Source organism: Cucumis sativus, chromosome 4, assembly GCF_000004075.3.
Source record: "Cucumis sativus cultivar 9930 chromosome 4, Cucumber_9930_V3, whole genome shotgun sequence".
In the NCBI taxonomy this organism is placed as follows: domain Eukaryota; kingdom Viridiplantae; phylum Streptophyta; class Magnoliopsida; order Cucurbitales; family Cucurbitaceae; genus Cucumis; species Cucumis sativus.
This window is the reverse complement of record NC_026658.2, coordinates 9,768,633-9,782,705: the sequence shown is the minus strand read 5'-3', so window position 1 is coordinate 9,782,705 and position 14,073 is coordinate 9,768,633. Positions and strand designations below refer to the sequence as shown.

Genomic DNA, 14,073 nt, shown 5'->3' with positions numbered 1-14,073 from the left:
TCATTGAAAAACTAGACTCTCTCAGCTTTCTTTTAAGACCAAAAACACTTAATTTTCACGAGTAAAATGGAAGCTCTCAGCGTCTGAAGTTAAATTTAAATAAGTTGTATCACATGACTTTTTTCTAATATCTCCTACTTGCTAATACTATGCTAATCCTCGACTAGCCATCTGTAAATCACTCAATCGACCAACCATCTCGCCTTAAAGCTTACCTACTCACCTTTGGATGTCTAACTTTCACACCTAGCTTGCCTAAGGCTTTACTTTTTCTTGTCTTGATGTCCGTAGAGCATGGTGATGACATGTTGCTCAATTTGCCTCAATGCTTAGACCAACCTCCTTAATACTATACTAAGTTGTCATTTGTGTTGGCTGGTTGCATAAGCCATTTGCTTGCTTACAACACACATTTAGAGAATTTTTTCTTGTCGCCTAGCACACATTACCTTACCTAGGACATTCAAATAACTATTATTGACGCCTTACTCTTCCCTACTTCGGCCGCATAGAAGTTATTTTGGTATAAAATGGATGCATAGCCCTCTTTACACACTTGGCCGATTTTCAATACTTATCCTCTTTTTGGCCGCCTACCCATACACTTCAAAGTCTTGTCAACTCTTGCTTGGTCACCTATCCCTTACTTTAAGACTTTGGTCATATACTCATTACTTTAAGACTTTGGTCATATACATATCAACATTTAGCCTATTTTTCTATATCACTTGACTTTCTTACTTAGCTATTTTTCTCCTTAAAACTTAACAAATTTTGTTTAGCAAGTAATATAACAATATTAACAAGCAAGCTTCAATAAATTTACTTTAAATAAAGAGATAGCAAAACTAGGGTTTACAAGAATTATTTGCACAACTTTCATTGTGAATAAATGACAATACAAAGAAACATAGATTCTTACAAAGAAGTAAGAACCTTATGGTACTCAAAGACCTTCGAAAACCTCCAAAGATTGTATTCTTTCTCACACTTTAACGATCCTACAAGATGGAAGAATTGCATAGAGGGTCCCTAGAGAATTAAACCTAGTTTTGAAAACTAATAAAAATTGGCCCTTTGCTTATATCAATATCATGAGAAATTACTATTTTAGTCCCAATGTATCGCTTTCTTCTTTGTTTTTCAAGTACTCGATCGACAAAAGGAAAAAGGTATTTTTTATGCATTTGTCTTCTTCTTTCTCTTTTGCATATTGTTCTTTTGTTTCTTCTTCTTCTTCTTCCGTTTTTTGTTGAGTTTGTGTCGTTGTCTTCTTTCTTCCTTTTTCATTTCTTTTATGTTTTCTTCTTCTTCTTCTTTCATTTCTTACATGTTTTTTTTTTTTTCGTCATTTCTTGCACTTTTCTTCTTGTTTGCCCTTTAAGCTTATTTCGTCCTTTTTTTGCATCCTTTTTTTGAAGGAAAGATTGCAGGTAGATCTAATGAGGAACAATAGGAAGAAGGGACAAGCTAGAGAAAGAAGTTGAACAAAAAAAATAGAAGAAAATATTTATAGTTGTGCCTGATGAGGAACAATAAAATGGAGTGAGATGCTAGAACAAGAAGCTAGAGGAAGAAGTTAAACAAAGAAAAAAATCGAAGAAAAAATTTATAGTTGTGTTTGATCAGGAACAAGAAAAATAAGCGAGAATCCGAAACGGGAAGTTAGAACAAAAAGCAAGAAATAAGAATTTGTTTGAGTAGTGGACCTCCACGTGCTGATAGAAAGTTGTAGACTTGCAGAACATAATTAGGATTTAGGATTACCTTAATTGCATCTAAACAATTTAGAAATTAGCATGTAAGATTACCCTTCATTAAACAAAATTAGAGTTAAAAAAAACTAAAACCTTCGTAGCTTATCGATTCTTGTAATCTCCTCATGAACATGAACTCGGGACCACCACTAGTATTGACTCGCTGTTCTTCAGACTTAGAACCAGGTTGTAGGACCTAATAAGTGAAGAAATTAAGGAGAAACATAGAATTTTGAGATGGAATTTAGGGTTAAGAGTTGAGAGAGAAAATTGATTTTGATATAAATTTGTATGTCAAAATTACAAAAAAAATTCCAAAAGTTTTGAACCATTTGAAAAAGAATCTATAAATAACATAATTACATGCAAAATTGCATGTAATTAGTTTACCAAATCTTAACATCTAACATTCCACTGACATTAGTGAAATTTAGTGGGCTAGGTGTTTACATCCCATGTAGCCACTTATCCCACTAATTTTTAGTGCGATTATCCAACAAATTGTTGGATTTATCCATTACCTTTAGTCCAAGGACAATATGGTCATTTGACCATTCAAGTCAAAGTCAAAGTCAACATTTTGACTTTTTACTATTTTGTCCATTTTGACCTTTCGAGCACGAATCCACATTCATTTTTTAAAAAATTAAATCACATTTGAACATAAAACCGATTAAATTTTGACATTTTAGAGTTAAAAGTTAATATTTTGACTTTTTTCAACTTTGATCATTTTCATCAATTCCGAGCTCTCGAATATGGATATGAATTCATATTTAAATATAAAGCTCTATCTGATAACCAACCGTTATAGCACATATACTTGTTGGTTTCTCTCTCATTCCTTAATTCAAACTTTTTAAACTAATCCAACATATTGTTGTAAGTTAATTCCATATGAGCTAGCAGGGAAACCTAATGGACCTAGAGATCATGAGCTCCAACTATCCAAGATTAACTGGCTAACTCTTTTAATCCGAGCTAATAAACATTTGTTAACTAACGAGTCATTCCACTAAAGTCTCGTAGTTGCAGTCCCCTCACTATAGATATATTTGTGTCCATATGATATAACCATAATCAATAAGTTAATCCTTGACAGGTTGTTCGTAACCTCTGTTGGGTTAAAATGTCATTTTACTCCCCTCCCCCCTCCCCCCTCCCCCGAGACTACATCTTGCTCATTAAGTCCTACTGATCAACTATTGAACAATTGTTTTAATTAAGATCCAATCTATAAATCGAATCTCTCAAACACTAGTGAGAGGGTAAGGCCCTTTGTTCAAGACTTGGATCAGTTCTTAAGGGAATTGTCACACCCCGTCCCGCACGTGTCCTAAAATTGGCAATGCGATATGCTACGTAACTCAAGCAATCCTGATGTCTCTAAAGCAAAACACCAGAACGCTCAACTTAGGTCCTTAAGCATAGTTTAATCGCCTGATGACTTAACACTTAAACTTAATTCAAATTTTAGGCGATAAGATACATCATAACACAACAAGAAAGATAATTTTTTTTTATTAACTTTAACCATGCAGTCTATCATATAATTTATATTCATCCTTGGTACAAAATTATAACAACTTAAACTAACCGCCTTGCAAAGCTTCCTTGTCTAACTACCATCACGTTCCTTCTTATGTGGCCTTAACACCTTGTTAACTACAAAGTGACAACTTAAAACATACATAAGTCAAAGACTTAGTAAGTGAAGTTTTAAGAAAACCTTATAGGAAACACATTTTATAAACATAATCATTTAATCAAAACAAGCTCATCGCCTCATTCCACAAACACATCAAATCGCATAAATACTCATTTAGTCTCATATGTCCTTTTTGTCGAGAACATGAACTATTAAGACTCAACATTGTGTTTGGACTACTGCCATGTCCTTTTAATCAACAACATCCGAGGATATGTTGGTTCATTTTTCGTTGCTTAGGCCGCCAAACACATGATGCTCTTTTTATACATTGGTCAACTTTACTCCACCATGCATCCCTTTTCTACATAGTTGTCTTTACTTCTTATGTGCACATAACAGTTAGCTCATTGATAAGGTTAAGACTAATAGTTTGAACACAATTTCACATTCATATGAAACACATAAAACTTACTTTAAATATAATACAAACTTTCATTCTAAAACACTTTATAAACATTCTAAGGAACAACATTACAAATCAACAAGAAACGTAGAAGAAAGCTTTAAAGTATACACACACTTGAAAAAGTCACTCACAGCTTAAAACCTTTCTTCAAAATGCCTTGTACTAAAACACTTATTCTTCTCGCTTAATAGCAACTTAACACTTAACTTGTCTTTAAATAAAGTCATAGAGTAACCTCATTAACATTCTGTCATCGTCCTTATTTATACTAATTCTAAGTTGGATTAGTCATCGTTAAACTCTTAAATGGTTGCCAGCTCCTACTCAAGGAATTACACGTGTAAGCCTAATCTTTCACTTAATCATGATTAGATCTTAACCTTACACGTAAACTCTTGTCAAATCAAGATTAAACATTTTACTCCATTGGCTCCATTTTGATAACTCCAACACCTAAAAATTCTTAAACGCCTAACGTCTTCTCATGTTGCCTCATTCTATCGCATGCGTCAAAATGCAAACTTCCACTCAAAACGCCTATTCAACACTAAGTAAAACAATTTGACCCTTCCATTCCAATCATGGGTTTCACAGGAACAACCTATCTACTAACCCTAAAGGGGGTAGAAATTAATTTTGTCTTACATCCTATGTTCCTAGGTATCTATTCGATCTTACCTCTGAAATGGGAAGCTCATTGGGCTAGGGCTGTTGACCTGCCCTCACCTATACAAATCTAGGGATAATTTCATGTGAAAAGAAGTTCATGCGTAGCTCATGATTAAAATTAAGTTACTTAGGTCATCAATAATCAAAATAGTCAGTTTTATACAGTCAACGGTGTTATGACGTAAAAGTGACTATTTCATGGTTCATTGGTTCTAGTCTTATATTGTGAACTCTTTACAGAGGATGCCCCCACTTCCATGTCTTCACATGATCGATTTAAGATTACATCGTTTGTATTAACTACAAAGTATGCCACATCCATAGTATTCCTAGAATAATGCATCCAATTTTATTCATATATTATAGACCATTTGGGTTATATACTCCAATTTGATTCACGCTTATGTCTCTATGTAAAGTTCAAGTCTACACTAGATAATGTTGGGACCTTAGTTTATTGGATTCAAGATTAATTATAGTATTCATTTTTCACTAATAAGTCCTCGATATTAACTTTATCGAATATAATATAATTTTAAACTACAAACTACAAGTTTTAGGACATAAATTACAACACGTAAAATTTGAAAACAATATGATACATTCACATGCAATTGATGTAAACAAAAGGTCATCTCTCGATCAAATTTGAATCTTGAGCCAAATTTCATTTTGGTCCCTAAAAAGGGTCCATCCATACAAAATCCTCGTACAAGATAGTATAATTCAACTTGCTAAATAAACATCCATTTTTCTCAATTCTATTATTATATTGTTCATCTCATGAAAGGGTGAGAGAAGAAAAGAAACCCTCGACTACTTCTTTATAGCCCTAAGAAGTTAAATACGTAAAAGAAATAACTACAAATACTTGTAAGATCACATCTTCAAATTAACATGATTAGAATTGGTGTACCTAATAGTGGGAAAGAGAGTTAATTGTAATAGAAAAGAGATGCTAGTTAGTTAGAGGGTAGTTTTGAGATGTTAGATAAGAAAGTTGGTTAGAAGGGTAGGTTGAACCTTGTACTCATATTTCTCTATAAATACAACATTAGAGAATACTCATTTGATAAAAAAAGTCGACGTTTGTTTACACCAAATTTGCTATCAGTGCAACTCCAAGATTCAAGATCGATGGCCAAAAGAAGAGCTAATCAACTGGTTATGGAGCACAACCATGTGGAAGAACAAGAGGTGGAAGAAAACTCTACCCTCTCTCCAAGAACATCAACCCGATGCTTGCTATCCTTGGAATATCTTTAAGAATACACCGATGAGCTCACATGAAGGATGTAAGTGGTGGTGGAAGCTCATCAAAACTAAGAGAATGGTCGACCATATGAGTGGAAGAGGAATGAGAGGTGATGATGCGGTGAGAAATGGACGAATTCAACAACAAGTACTTCAAGAAAGCCTTCCAAGAATTCAAAGTGGGTTCGAGAAAATCCAAGAAGGCAACCAAATATTAAAAAAATGCTCTAAGAATTTCAAGATTTATATTCTTCAAGCGATGATGATCAAGAAGAAGACTTTTATGCACCAAAAAGAAGAAGAGAAGAAAATTTTGAAGCTCACAATTACAAAATGAAGATTGATTTACCCGTTTTTAGTAGAAAGAGAGATATTGAAGCATTTCGTGATTGGATTAAGAGCACAATTTTTTTTTTATTACATGAATGGTCTAGTCACAAGAAGGTGAAGTTAGTAGCTCTCAAGTTGAAATGAGGAGCCTCATCATGGTGGGACCAATTAGAAGTAAACTGTGAAAGACAAGTAAAGAGGTCTATTCGTTCTTAGGACATGATGAAGAAATTGATGAAGAAGAGATTCCCAATTGTGAACAAAAATTGTACAACCAATATCCAAATTGTCAACAAAGAATAAGAAAGATAGCAGATTATGTCGAAGAATTTCCCTGATTAGGAGCAAGAATCAACTTGCATAAAATAATCATCATTTAATTTATAGATCCACTAGTCGGCTTGGAGTGAACATTAAAGAAAAAGGTAAAAAACCAAGCTTTTCATTTTCTGGCTGATGCTATTGCCTTAATCGAGATAGTGAAGGAGTTTAATCAGATTCACTCCAAGAATTCTTCAAAAAAAGCAACATGAGAAGCATCCACGAGTAGAAGAACCAAATTTTGTAGCAAGAACATGGAGATTGTCCATCAAACAACCACAAGTAAAGGCAAAGAAGTAAAGAAAGACAATCAATATGTTGTATTAAAGAAGAAAAACATAGGCAAATGGCAAGAAAAAAGACCAAAATTCTTATGCTCTACCCTTCAAAGGTGTTTGTTATAGGTGTAGCGAAACTGAGCACCTTTCCAATGCTTGTCCTCAATGAAAAATAGTGGCATTTATTGATGAGGAAGATAAATACTCAATTAGGAGTATTGAAGAAAGAAGAAGATGCAGAGACGATTGAAACGGATGATGGAGATCGAGTTTCTTGTGTTCTTCAAAGAATCTTGATCTAACGAAAGGAAGAATCACACCCTCAATGGTATTGTCTTTTCAAGACAAGATGTAGAATCAACAAAGTTTGTAATGTCATCATAGACAATGAAAGTAGTGAGAACTTCATTGCCAAGAAGTTGGTAGTAACCTTGAATTTGAAAATTGTGCATCATCCAAGTGCTTACTAGATTGGGTGGATGAAAAAAAAGGAGAAGACCCAGTTAATGAGGTATGCATCGTCCCATTGACAATTGAAAATAACTACAAAAATTAATTAGTTTGTGACCTTTTGGAAATGGATGTGTCACGTTCTTTTGAGGAGACCGCAACAATACAATACCCAAACATTGTATGAAAAGAGAGAATACTTATGAATTTCAATGTATGGACAAAAAGATAATGCATGTTGTTATCTTTGACCAAGAAGGATGGTGAAGGTGTTAATTCCAAGAAGAGTAGAGGCAATCATTTGTTACCACAACCAGTGGAAAGAAATTGTCAAAGGAAATGGATAAAGAAAAGCAGGAAGAGGTTGGTGAGAGGCAAACAAAGGTTGTTTACAAGCAGAAATTAGTTCAAAATTCTTATAACTGGCCTACACTAGAGAAATGTTTGAGGGATGACCAAATGGGACACTTGTTTATATAATGAGTGTCCCCAACGTAAAACAACAGAAGAAGAGAATGAGAAAGAAGCCAATTATATTGGCACAAATGGAGGTGGTAGGGTATCTTGTGTTCTCCAAATGGTGCAGATTGCTCCCAAAGGAGATTAAGATACATTGCAAAATATTTGATAAAGAAAGGGAGGTTGATATATTAGGCCTTCGGAGAAGTTGAAAATGTAGAAAATACAAAGCAATGAAGTTCATCAAGAAACACTACTACAAAAACAGGCTCTCTTGACGTTTTTAAACTGTCAAGAGAAGGCTCTCTTGACGGTTTTAAAACCGTCGTTGAAGCCAGCGTCAAGAAAGGCAAAGTTCTTGACGGTTGATTAAACGTCAAGAATAGTGAACGTTGACGTTTTATAAACGTCAAGTATACTTATGTTCATGACGTTTTAGAACCGTCAAGACTGGTATTGTTTATGACATTTTAAAACCGTCAAGGATGAACTGATTTATGACATTTTAAACCCGTCAAGAATTTTAATAGTCATGACATTTTAAAACCGTCAAGAATGTAATTGTTCTTGACATTTGTCAACCGTCAAAAATGCAATTGTTCATGATAGTTTAAAACCGTCAAGCTTGCAATTGTTCATGACATTTTAAAACCGTCAAACATTTTTTAATTTTTTTTAAAAAATAATTTGTAATTGAATTATGCTGTAATGGAACGATGATTGTCCTGTAATTGTCCAGAAACAGTTTCATAGATATTTGATATTCATCCAATATAGTTTCAAATCTAAAAAATATATAAATAAAACCATTCACCATATATAATATTCAATTCCAAGACTTTACATATACATAATGAAATAGGCTTTACATTAGATTTCATATGGCATTACATTGGCATGAATTCAAATCAACTTACAAAGTCACAAAACATGTCAGCTACAACAATAATCAAAAGTATATACGAATGACCCCCCCCTTCCTCCATATGAACAATTCAAAAGAATTATAGGCTAAAGTTTCTATACATAAAGTTTAAGGTCATAAAGAAGCGGCACAACAAAAAACTTCCTACTTCAGAATCACAAAATATTAGTCATAGTCATATGTAAGAACCAAAAAAGTCAGCTAACTCAACTCGCACCTCGTCTAGTTCTGCCTGTGAGTATGATCTTCGTGTATCAATCTATATATAAACATGCAAAATAAATTAACTGACTATACAAATAAACCAATTAACTCACAAAATTAATATAGTTTGATATATAACATACCACATCGGATATGACAATGCTTCCCCTAGTCACAATTTCTCTCAAATACCTCATGACGTAGTATCCACACTCAGTACTCCCGACTTGTAGTGGACACTATATAAAAGCAACAAATTTGAATAACAAAGTAATCCTAATTGCTAGTAGTTTACAAAAATATAATGACTTTAAAAGTTGATACTTGCCTTTATTGTTCGCCATAACGTTTGTTTTCTACTTTTTTTAATGTTCTTTTGTGACTGAAACATCGCTATTGCTCTGTTTTGACAAGATAAGATTGAACAAATAATTTTAATATTGTGTACATGCATATAAGAATCAACACTAAATGAAATACTAGATTAATTAACTTACGTGTCAGTGACGTATCTTATAGTTGACTTCGATGTGGTCCTTAGTGAGTCGAGGTAAAATACTGTATCATCATACGCTCTGGTCGAAGTTTTAGATCAACTAAATCGCGTCTAGCATTCAATCCATCCTTACTTTTTCTAGGAATATCAAGAAGTGTACCTAAGATATTCATGCAAACATTTTTTCAATGTGCATCACATCTAAACAATGTCTAACATGAAGATCCTTCCAGTATGGCAACTCAAAAAAAGAAGATAATCTATTCCAACAAATTTTGTCACTTCTGTTCATCAATCGTTTCTTATGGTTCTTCTTCCCTCTAGAAAATTCAAGATCTTTCAATTTTAAATACATATCCTCCCCAGAAAGTGGCTCTGGAATTGTATCAAGTTCTTTTTTACCATTGAATGACTTCTTTTGTCGTCGATACGGATGATTTCGTGCCAAAAATCTACGATGTCCAAGGTATGCCATTTTCTTCCCATACTTTAACCTTATAGAATTTGTATTATCTCCACAAATTGGGCATGCTTTATACCCTTTCACACAACATCCACTAAGGTTACCATATGCAGGAAAATCATTGATTGTCCACAACAAAACTGACCTTAAGTTGAATGGTTCTTCTCGATAAGCATCATAACATTCAACACCACTTTCCCATAAAAGTTTTAAATCTTCAATTAGTGGTGCTAAGTATATGCCTATGTCATCCCCTGGTTGTTTTGGTCCTGAAATTAGCATTGATAGCATCATGTACTTTCTTTTCATACACAACCATGGTGGAAGATTGTAAATAACCATCACTACCGGCCAACAACTGTATTTAGAACTCATGTCACCATGAGGATTTACTCCATCGGCTGACAATGCTAAACGAAGATTTCTGGGTTCAGAACCGAAGTCTGGCCATTTCATGTCTACTAACTTCCATGCTGGAGAGTCTGCTGGATGTCGTAACTTACCATCGTTAATTCTTTCAGTAGAATGCCAAGTCAAGTTTTCAGCACATTCAATGCTTCTGAATAGCCTTTTAAATCGTGGAATGATTGGAAAGTACCATATCACTTTAGAGGGAATTTGCTTTCTCCTTTCATTTGTATCCTTGATGTTTTTCCACCTTGATTGACCACATTCAGGACATTCAATTGCATTAGCAAATTCTTTTCTATAGAGACAACAATTATTCGGGCATGCATGAATCTTTTCATATTCCATTCCTAATGCACCTAATGTTTTCTTTGCTTCATACAATGAATTTGGGAGCTCATTGGTAGTAGGCAGAATTTCCTTCAAAGTTTCAAGTAATTCTGAAAAACTAGTATCACTCCATCCATACCTAACTTTTAAATTATACAATTTGACTAGAGTAGACAACTTTGTGTACTTTTTGCATCCTTCGTACAATGGTTTTTCAGCATCAATAAGCAACTTCTCAAATCCAGTTGGGTCTTTTGAATACTCCTCATGAGCAACTTCAATCATTTCTTTTACACTTCCAACATCCTGATGATCTTCACATGTATGGATGCCAAACTTTGAAGATTCATCATAGAAGGATGAGTTAGGAAGTTCTTCCCCATGCCAAAACCAAATTTTATAACTTTCATCAATACCATTAACATACAAGTGATCTCTAACACCCTTTCTACTATGTTTTTCACAATTCCCACATTTCAAACAAGGACAACGAATATAGGAGCTACTTGTATTAGAAAATCCAAATTTGATGAAGTTTTCCACACCCAACTCATAATCTTTAGACAATCTACTCTTGTGCATCCAAGATTTATCCATCATTGTAAATCTAGTGAGAAATAAAGTTATTGTTTATTAATCAACAAAATTTTATATTATAAAAGAGACTCAACCGATAGAAGTTGAAATTAAAAAAAAAGGACAAATATCGATTTATACCTCCGAACTTTGGATAGCATCAATTTAAATATAAAACTAATAATAATTGTATCAGTTTAAACTCTGAATTTTGAGAACCATTTCAATTTAAACTCTAAACTAATAGTTGTATCAATTTGAACTTTAAATTTTTAAACTTTTATAAATGTTTTAACTTTTTATGTATGCATCAATTTAAATTTTATGACTGTGGAAGTAAAACATAATAAAACATTTAAATGGATACATACCCAAAATTGAGATAATTGAAGTTCACATGTGAAAGCAACATGGCATAGGAAGAAAGAAAAGAAAAGGAAGTAAAAGGGGAGGGTTTTGGGAAGCAACAGGCAAGAGGACTTGACTTTATATTCCCAAATCCCAAAACAAAAACCACTATACAATGAAAGCTTTTTATAGCCTAAAATTAGAAAACCCCATAAATAAGAATAAGAAAGAAAGTACTAAGAAGCATTTATTCCCTCACACCCATGACCTCTTCCACCAAATTCCCCAATGAAACCTTCGAACCAAACACATTCATAATTGTGGCACAACAGGGCAATAGAGGCAAACCCCATGTGAAATCTTCTGAAAATACTACACCCGCCCAATTCCATGGAAAATCAATATAAATTCTCTCTTTGATCAGTACTACTTTTTTAGGCCTATTAATGCCAAAATGGGTATGTCTGAGTTACAATTGCTTTCAATTCGTTAACATCTAAAGAATGTACACAAGGGTAACGCACCAGACTTCAATTTCCTTCAACAGGTAAGATAGAAAAACAAGTGATAATCAAATTGAAAGTAAAAGAAACACAGAAGAAAGAAGTAATTGGTTCTACAAAAAAAACAAGTGATAATTTTGATTACAAGTAAGTAAAATTGAAAAGAAGAAGAAAGAAGTAGATTAGGAAAAATGTTAGAGCCGAAATTAAAATTCAATACCTTCTCAGTGTAAGCAATAACAGGAGCTTCCCTTTTACACAGAAATTGGAGACAAATGGAGGTTTTCCGGTAGAACAGGAGTCGTGCAAGAACGATGAACAGGGACCGTAAGCTTTATCTCGTGAATGACCGACGACTCACGCTTCTGTACGAGTTTCGAATGGTGAACGGTAAACGGTGAACTGTGAACTGAACGGTGAATGAACGAAGGGAGGAGGATGAACGGTGGAAGCTTGAGAACGGTGAAAGGGGAGAACGACGAATGCAAAAGGGGAGAAGCTTCCCTTCGAACGCGCGACTAATTAGGGTTTTAGAAAAGAGAAAACAGACTTAATTGAAACGACGTCGTTTTAGGACTAAATTCTTGACGTTTTAAAAACGTCAAGAATATTTTATAAATTTCTTGACGTTTTTAAAAACGTCAAGGATTTTTTTTATAAATTTCTTGACATTTTTCAAAACGTCAAGGATTTTTTTATAAATTTCTTGACGTTTTTAAAACGTCAAGTAAAATTTTAAATTCTTGACGTTTAAGAAACGTCAAGCATGTCGAATTCATACGCTTCTTGACGTTTTAAGAACATCAAAAAATTAATAGATATTTCTTGATGTTTTAAAAACGTCAAGAAAAAATTTATTTTTTCTTGACGTTTAATAAACGTCAAGAATGATGTTTCAGAAAAATTCTTAACGTTTTTTATTAAAAATGAAATCTTTCTTGACGTTTTTCGAAAAATACGTCAAGAAAGGAAAACAGCAACCGTCAAGAAAGCCCATTTTGCTAGTAGTGAAATACAGAAGTTGTTTGATGAGTTTTCGAAGTGATCTCAACAAGGGTATGATGTCGTGATGGTTGTAGTAGATCGATTTTAGTAAAATGACTCATTTCTTGGATTGGGACAAATCTCGAGAAGTGGTTAACTTTGAAAAAGAAAACCTCTTAATAATTCACCTATGCAAAGCCAGATTTATTACAAGCACTCACAACAAATTGAAGAAATTGAAGAGAGACAACTGAGGCTTTTCGAAGTGTTACACAGTTGGCATCCTAATTAATGGTCATCCTCGAGGATGAGTTTGTTTTTAGCGGGTGGAATATAATGTACCCGAGAGTGAAAAAGAGAACTATAATAGAAAAGAGATGTTAGTTAAGGAAGTTAGTTAGGAGGATAGCTTTGAGATGTTAGTTAAGAACATTAATTAGAAGGGTTGTTTGGATATTGTAATCATATTTCTCTACAAATACAACAATTTTCTTCTCGTTAGAGAGAGTAATCATTGGAGAAATTGCATCAGATGATAAAAACATTTAGAGAAAAAAAAACAGTTCATGACATCTCTTTTTTACCTGTTGGAATATAATAAATATAACATGTAATTAGTGATATCATGCGGCTATCAAAGAGTTTTTAAATTTACTACTTTGCAATTTAGAAAATGCAGTGACATGAGCTTGCTATCATAATTTTTCTTTTTTGCTATTTGTGTCAGCGTCCCATAATCATTTGATAAAGTATTAGACCTTTGATTTACATTCACCCTCCTACGAAGATTTCAACGAAGGAACCTTTTAACCTAGACGGCTTACTCAAAATCGGATTCAAGGAGGGGTTAATTGAAAAACGGAATTGCTAGACGAACAGTCATTAATCGAACAGTGAAAAGAAGGAAAAAACAGAAAAAAACTTTGAAGAGGTTAAGACTTCAAAGACTAACATCCTTTCTCCAGTTAATTCTCTCAGTAGTGCTAAATGAAACTCTTTAATAAAAAACAATTGTAGCAATTACATTCTAAGGCTTGATAATTTAATTTTCTACTTCACAATTATTAAACTAAAAAAAAAAAAAAGAGCTTTCATCTTGTAATAAAAGAAAGTATGTTTGATCCTCTATAATTATTTAAGAAAATTTATTATCTTTTCCAAAGGTGCTTAAAAAATTGATTTAAATGAATTCATCGGTAAA

At 33.4% G+C, this 14,073-nt stretch overlaps 1 protein-coding gene across 1 annotated transcript; it reads right to left on the bottom strand.

Annotated features, from left to right (window-relative positions):
- Positions 1-9,429: 9,429 nt before the first annotated feature.
- LOC116403337 lies at positions 9,430-11,058 on the bottom strand. Its single transcript, XM_031884128.1, has one exon. It carries the CDS (start codon positions 11,056-11,058, stop codon positions 9,430-9,432), a length of 1,629 nt encoding a protein of 542 aa, XP_031739988.1.
- Between the last annotated feature and the right edge of the window lie 3,015 nt (positions 11,059-14,073).